Raw genomic sequence first — 8,274 nt, 5'->3', positions numbered from 1 at the left:
ATCTCTCTCACCCCACCACCTCCACCTTCAGCCCCACCCCCTCCACCCCCACCCCCACCTCGATCAGGTTACCATTAATCTTTCGCTTCCCTGGGCCTCCTCCCCCTCCCCCTACACACCACCTTCCCTCCCCCCTTCTGCCTTTTAGCGCAGTTTTACCTTCTTATCTTCACCCTCTGCCAGATCATTAGCAATTGCACCAGCTGGCCCATTACAGTCAGACTTCATGCAACAGATACGCCGTGATGCAACAGCGTCTGACATCGTGTTGCAGAGGCCGTTGCAAGGCTCGGCGCACAGGAGAGGTAGATTTCCCCAAGGTGAGAATTTTGTCTTAATAGCCAAGGAATTTGAGTTGTATATTATCCTGTTGAATATAAGTGTTTCGAAAATATGAAAATTAAGTTAAGAAACTGAAAGGATACAGAAATCACGGCACCATCAGTAGCAGTAACATTATTATCACCATCATTATTATTGTTAGTAGTAGTAGTCATAGTAACAATAGTAGTAGGAGTAGCAGTGGTAGTGGTAGCAGTAGTAGCAGTAATTGCAGTAGCAGGAGCTGGATCAGCAGAAGTAATTGTTGTTGTTAAGGCAAATAATAATGATGATGATGATAATAATAATAATAACAATAATAATAATAATAATAATAATATTGCAACTATCATTATTATTTCATTTTTTTCATTATCGTCATCATCATCATCATCATCATCATTATTATCATTATCATCATTATTGTTGTGTGTGTGTGTGTGTGTGTGTGTGTGTGTGTGTGTGTGTGTGTGTGTGTGTGTGTGTGTGTGTGTGTGTGTGTGTGTGTGTGTGTGTGTGTTCGTGCGTGCTCTTATGTGTTTGTATGTGCCCATGTGTGTGCGTCTATTATTTTTTTTTAGTTATCCTGCTAGAGGCTAGAGAGCGCATACCTCCGCCAAGCTGATACGAGCAAATCCTAGATCCAGATCAGCACCAAAATTTAATGGAATCTGAGTTGGGCTAAGACACACCTCTGCTTAAAAAAAATATCTATTCAAAACTTAATTAATTATCCTGCTAACCACCAAACAAACAAACTAACCAACGCTACCAAAAACATAACCTCCATGGTGGAAGCAACAACAACAACAACAACAACTAACTAACCAACGCCACCAAAAACATAACCCCCACGGCAGAAGCAACCACAACAACAACAACAACAACAACAACAACAACAAAGACACGTAGCAGCAGGGACACGCACGCCCCAGGAAGGAGAGCAGCGGGCAACCCACGCGCCATACCGGAATACCCTGTTCATCGTGTCACTCGAAACACCGCAACACGACGGTCGATGAGACGATAATGCGGCCCTAGAGCGAGGCAGGTGAGCGAGGGGGGTGAGGGAGTGAGGGGGATGAGGGGAGAGAGGATGAGGGGAGAGAGGGGGATGAGGGAGTGAGGGGGAGAGGGGATGAGGGGATGAGGGGAAGAGGGAGTGATGGGAGAGGGGGAGGAGGGAGTGAGGGGGAGAGGGATGAGTGAGTGAGGGAGAGGGGGGGAGGGGATGAAGGAGTGAGGGGGAAAGGGGATGAGGGAGTGAGGGGGTGAGGGTTACGATGTGCGTGGGAGTGGGGGTTAGGGAGAGGGTGTGAGGGAGTGAGGGGGGAGAGTAGGTGAGGGGTGAGGGTAAGGGTGTGGGAGGGAGAAGGGAGGAGAGCTAAGCGCTGGGTAGGAAGGAGCGAGCGTAAGGAGGGGAGGACTTGGGGAGGGAAATGGAGGGATTGATGAGAGGGGAGGACCTGGGGAGGGTGTGGGAGGGAGTAAAGAGGAGGGAGGGCTAGGGGTGGTAGGACCCATAATGGTTATTGAAGTATCACAGCAATTAATGTTTAGACGTTATCATTAGCCGGGAAATTGGCAGGCAGGAGAATGCCCTAATTGCACCTACCACAAAGCCTTAAATTTTCCTGTCGTCAAAAATATTGTAATTGCAACTGGGGGATGTCTTCACTCCCCCCCCTCCTCAACCCCTCTTCGTAAAGTAAATCGACAAACCAAGAGAAGAGGAGGCATAGGAGGGGAGGGGAGGGGAGGGGAAAGAAGTGGGGGAGAGGGAGAGGAAGGAGAAAGAAGTGGAGGAGGGGAAGGGAGGGGAAGGGGAAGGAAGTGGGGGAGGGGGGAGTTAGTGCTTGAGATGTGAAGGCTTCACCAACAAGCACGAAGAGCCAGTGCAGGAACCGGAACGTGGCCCCAAATGCCTTATTTGGGGCGTGACTTGCCTGCCCGTCTGGGTGCCTAGTCATACCTCACGCACACAAGCACACGCGCATGCACACACGCACGCACGCACACCGGAAGCGAACTCCTACAAAAAAAGATCAAAATATTTATATCCGCGAAGCCAAACCCCCAAACAAACAGTCATTCCTCTACGAATAAGTCACAGTGTCGTGTCCGAGAGAACGTTTTGAAATATAGCGAAGTTCAAACGCTTTTCCCCATTCAAAGCTATCTTATCTCTACCAGCTGTTTGCATTTCCTGGGGGAGGGCGCGTGAACATGCAGTATCCACCTTGCCACCGCCAACCCGACGTCGGTATGGGGATGGTGGGGAGGAAGGACGAAGAAAAGGGGATTGAAAGAGGAAAGAGAGAGAGAGAGAGAGAGAGAGAGAGAGAGAGAGAGAGAGTGAGAGAGAGAGAGAGAGAGAGAGAGAGAGAGAGAGAGAGAGAGAGAGAGAGAGAGAGAGAGAGGAGAGAGGAGGAGAGCGACAGGGGGATGAGGAGGAGGTGGTAGAAGAGGAAGAGGACAAGTAGGAGGAGGAGGGGGAGGAAGAGGAAAAGGAGGAGGAGGAGGAGGGGGAGGAGGAAGAGAAAGTGGTGGAAGAGGAGGAGAGGAAGGAGGAAGAGGAAGAAACGAGGAGAAGGAGGTGGAGGATCAGGAGGAGGAGGAGGAAGAGGAGGTGGAGAATAAGACGAACATAAGACATAAAAGTTACAGGACCGTAGAAAATTCGAAAGGGAAAAGAAACAGAGAGCAAGGCTGGAAGGAATGATTAATAGCAGACTATGATGGATAGAGAGAGAGCGGAAATGAAGAAAAAGTCCAGGGAAGGGAAGATTAATAACTCATGAAGACGATGGCGATGAGGTGGAAGAGGGAAGGACTGGACATGCGAAGAAATGAATTTGGATGATTTTGGGGAAAAAAAAACACACCAAAAAGAGGAAATGTGGAATGAGAGAAAGAGTAAATACTGTTGCAGAGCACCAACGCTAAGACAGCACAAGAAAAAATAAACAAAAATTACAACAGAAGAAAGAAATATGAAAGGAAGAAAAAAAAGGTAAAATTAATGAAATCGCAAAAATACATGACTGATTTACAGCACACAAAAAAAAAAAAAAAAAAAAAAAATCCGGCAAACAGCTATTCTTCAAACTATGCTAAGCTCTCTTTACTCCCCTTTAAGAGATTAACAATTACCCTCAATTAAATGACAAGAATACCAAACCTAACTAGAGTAATCATCTTCGTTTCCCCAAAAATACCCGTAAACAAGAACCCCAAACAATCATAAATATTTACTTCCTACAAACAACCTCGCATAACGTTCGAACACCTAAGAAAACGAAGACCCGAGATGCGCATTCGGACAAGTCCATGGGAGACGTGGTATGGGATACGTCCGCGCGCGAAGATGTGTACAAAGGGATACGAACAACAAAGGACAGAACAAAGGACATAATAAACACGTAACTCTCTCTATATATAACGAAAGAGGAGAGAAGAAGAAGAAGGAGAAGGAGAAACTGGATGAAGTCTCCGTCCGTAAAGGGGGGTGGGGGAGGGGGAGGGGGGGGGATTTGGATACGCGTAAAAGGAGTAATTTGACAAAGTGTTTCCACAGAGGAAATCCACACATTCGCCTCAAAGATACTCACATCGCAAAGCTCCCCGCGGGATTAAGAGAGAAAGGGGGAGTGAGAGAGAGGGAAAGAAAGAGAAGGCGAGGGGCAAAGAGATTAAAAAAAGGGGAAGATGGAGGGAGAGGGGAAAAAGACAAAATGAAAGAGGAGAGAGAGAGAGAGAGAGAGAGAGAGAGAGAGAGAGAGAGAGAGAGAGAGAGAGAGAGAGAGAGAGAGAGAGAGAGAGAGAGAGAGAGAGAGGGAGACCGAGTGAGAGAAAGAGAGACCAAGAGAGAAAGAGAGAAAGAAAAAAAGAGAAAAAGAAAGAAAGAGACAAAAAAAACTAGCCATCTAACCTTCTCCCACTTCCTCTACTCCCCTCCCTTTCCTTCCCCTTCTCACCTGGACCTTCCTTACGCTCCCTAGCCACACCCAGGGGACTCCTCAAACCGACCTCGTTAACCTCAGGGCAATGAAGTTCTCCTCCGCCCTAACTTCACCGATGCGCAAGGGCGGTCGTTGTTCCGGCCACGAGACAGCTCTATGATTATGGCTCTATAATGCACCTACACATGGGAGGGCATACGCAAACATACACGAATGTCATTTCTTTTCTGTGTGTGTTTGTGTTTGTGTATATGTGTGTGTGTGTGTGTGTGTGTGTGTGTGTGTGTGTGTGTGTGTGTGTGTGTGTGTGTGTGTGTGTGTGTGTGTGTGTGTGTGTGTGTGAGTGTGAGTGTGAGTGTGAGTGTGAGTGTGAGTGTGAGTGTGAGTGTGAGTGTGAGTGTGAGTGTGTGTGTGTGTGTGTGTGTGTGTGTGTGTGTGTGTGTCTTTCTCTTTTTCCCTCTCCGTCTCCCTCTCCTTCCCCTCCTTCTCCCTCTCCTTCTCTTTCTCCCTTTCCCTTTCCCTCTCCCTCTCCCTCACTCAAACAAAAACACAGATAAATAATATGCAGGTTACTCATTAGAACAGCTCTTACTGCAAGCCACACGAGCAGAAAAAATAGTTCATATCTATATATTTTTATCGCTTTTTTTAGTTGCCACTCGATACGTTCAGCTGAAAGCCAATGCCGTAATGGAAAACAGAATAATTACCAGATATCCAATGCCACATAAAAAAAACGTTACGTGTTCTTCTGTACACTGAAAAATATCGACAACTTTTCAACCTATATATATATAATCTCATCCAAACTCACCGAGGCATTACTTTCTTTATAATACAAAAAAAAAAAAAAAAAAAAAAAAAAAACAATGTGACAACAATGTAATAACTATAGTGTGATTATGAGTCATGAGTAATAAACTTTTTTTGCGTATGAAAGCAATCTGTAACTTTAGCTACATTCACAAACTCATTGCGGTGAATGAATGTGTAAGAGAGAATGACATTGCAAATGCAAGAGTATGAATGTGTATTTGATATTTTTTTTAAGAAGTGAGTCAACGAAAGAGCTAGTCAATGAATGAAAAGTTATTAGTAGATATAGAACGAGTTATCTAAATGACTAAACTTATTTGAACTTATGTATAGAACGAGTTATTTAAATGACTAAACATTTAAATTACTAAAACAGACGAAATAGTACGAAACCCGAATAAATGAGATAATAAAACACCCAAAAAGATAATTCAGACTGCTTACTCTCCACGAAAAGCAAAAAAATGGCACAAAAGTCACTCAACTCAACACGCATTATCTAACTAACACTAAGACACGCCACCCCTTTATCCTCTTCAATAAAATAAATAAATAAATGAATAAACAATAATGATAAAATAAAAATCCACATTTCTAACCCTTTTCCCCTCACCAGGCTATGCAACAATGACCTTGCAAAACGTAGAGAGGAGAATAAAAGTAAATAAAAGCAAGCCAGCCTAGTACAGTATTTAAATTGCCAGGTAAGACTCGAGAAAGAGGGTCTTCTGCTGGTCTTGTTCTTTCACTTTCCTTATATCCTTTTTAATATCTATTTAGGCTCGTATCTTTCTTTTCGTTTTCTCTTTCAGTTCTGTGGACCTATTTAGGTTTTATTTTTTATTTTTTTCTTTGGTCTGTTTTTTTTTTATAAATCTTTTTGTATCAAAGATTTTCTTCTTTCGTTTATTTGATCTTTCATTTACCTTCTTATCTATCATTTTTCCATTGATTTATATCTATCCCCACCACCAAAATCTCTCGACAAACATTGTTCCTCCTCCTCTCCCCCCCCACTTCCAAATCTCCCCATACACCACCACCCATTCTCAACCAAGAAAAACCACCACCGTCACCACCACCCATTTCCAACCAAGAAAAACCACCACCGTCACCACCACCCATTTCCAACCAAGACAAACCACCACCCTCACCACCCCCCATTCTCAACAAAGAAAATCCCCCACCGTCACCACCACTCATTTCCAACCAAGAAAAACCACCACCCTCACCACCACCCATTTCCAACCAAGAAAAACCACCACCGTCACCACCACCCATTCTCAACCAAGAAAAACCACCACCGTCACCACCACCCATTTCCAACCAAGAAAAACCACCACCGTCACCACCACCCATTTCCAACCAAGAAAAACCACCACCGTCACCACCACCCACTTCCAACCAAGAAAACCCACCACCGTCACCACCACCCATTCTCAACCAAGAAAAACCACCACCGTCACCACCACCCATTTCCAACCAAGAAAAACCACCACCGTCACCACCACCCATTCTCAACCAAGAAAAACCACCACCGTCACCACCACCCATTTCCAACCAAGAAAAACCACCACCGTCACCACCACCCATTTCCAACCAAGAAAAACCACCACCGTCACCACCACCCATTCTCAACCAAGAAAAACCACCACCGTCACCACCACCCATTCTCAACCAAGAAAAACCACCACCGTCACCACCACCCATTCTCAACCAAGAAAAACCACCACCGTCACCACCACCCATTTCCAACCAAGAAAAACCACCACCGTCACCACCACACATTTCCAACCAAGAAAAACCACCACCGTCACCACCACCCATTTCCAACCAAGAAAAACCCACCACCGTCACCACCACCCATTCTCAACCAAGAAAAACCACCACCGCCACCACCACCCATTTCCAACCAAGAAAAACCACCACCGCCACCACCACCCATTTCCAACCAAGAAAAACCACCACCGTCACCACCACCCATTTCCAACCAAGAAAAACCACCACCGTCACCACCACCCATTCTCAACCAAGAAAAACCACCACCGTCACCACCACCCATTTCCAACCAAGAAAAACCACCACCGCCACCACCACCCATTCTCAACCAAGAAAAACCACCACCGTCACCACCACCCATTTCCAACCAAGAAAAACCACCACCGCCACCACCACCCATTTCACCAAAGAAGAAAAAAAACAACAGATTTTCACCTTAAAACGGCCCCTTAAACGTGCTTTCTACGGACCACCGATAACATCCGAACACCGTAATCCACGCGCCGATGGTCCCTTGAGGAAAAGAGATGATGGTAGTGGCGATGATGGTGATGGTGATGATGGTGGTGGTGGTGATGATGATGATGGTGATGTTGGTGATGATGATTGATGATGAGGATGGTGATAATAAGGACGATGACCTTTCCAAGATGCCGATAACGCCGCTGCCCAGAGCGAAACGTTCACCGTCGTTTCTTCGTGTTTTTTTTTTTTTTTTTTATTAATATCTTTATATATAATTTTAATATAGTTGTTTTTCTTTATATATAATTTTAATATAGTTATTTTTCTTTATATATAATTTTAATATAGTTATTTTTCTTTATATGCAATTTTCTTTTCATTTTAATATCTTTATATATAATTTTAATATAGTTATTTTTCTTTATATATAATTTTAATATAGTTATTTTTCTTTATATATAATTTTGATCTAGTTATTTTTCTTTATATATCATTTCAATATAGTTATTTTTCTTTATATATAATTTTAATAGTTATTTTTCTTTATATATAATTTTAATACAGTTATTTTTCTTTATATGTAATTTTAATATAGTTATTTTTCTTTATATGCAATTTTAATATAGTTATTTTTCTTTATATATAATTTTGATGTAGTTATTTTTCTTTATACATAATTTCAATATAGTTATTTTTCTTTATATATAATTTTAATATAGTTATTTTTCTTTATATATAATTTTAATATAGTTATTTTTCTATATATAATTTTGATATAGTTATTTTTCTTTAGATATAATTTTGATATAGTTATTTTTCTTTATATATAATTTTAATATAGTTGTTTTTCTTTATATATAATTTTGATATAGTTATTTTTCTTTATATATAATTTTAATATAGTTATTTTTCTTTATATATAATTTTAATA

The 8,274-nt window shown here is 42.5% G+C and overlaps 1 protein-coding gene across 1 annotated transcript; it reads left to right on the top strand.

Annotated features, from left to right (window-relative positions):
* Positions 1–2,547: 2,547 nt before the first annotated feature.
* Positions 2,548–7,488, top strand: LOC138865116 (uncharacterized). The gene is made up of 2 exons (XM_070134473.1): positions 2,548–2,584; positions 6,158–7,488. The coding sequence occupies exons 1-2, from the start codon at positions 2,548–2,550 to the stop codon at positions 7,486–7,488; spliced, it is 1,368 nt and encodes a 455-aa protein (XP_069990574.1).
* Positions 7,489–8,274: the final 786 nt, after the last annotated feature.

The sequence above is a fragment of the Penaeus vannamei genome, chromosome 20 (assembly GCF_042767895.1).
Source record: "Penaeus vannamei isolate JL-2024 chromosome 20, ASM4276789v1, whole genome shotgun sequence".
In the NCBI taxonomy this organism is placed as follows: domain Eukaryota; kingdom Metazoa; phylum Arthropoda; class Malacostraca; order Decapoda; family Penaeidae; genus Penaeus; species Penaeus vannamei.
This window is presented reverse-complemented; position numbering and strand designations above follow the sequence as displayed.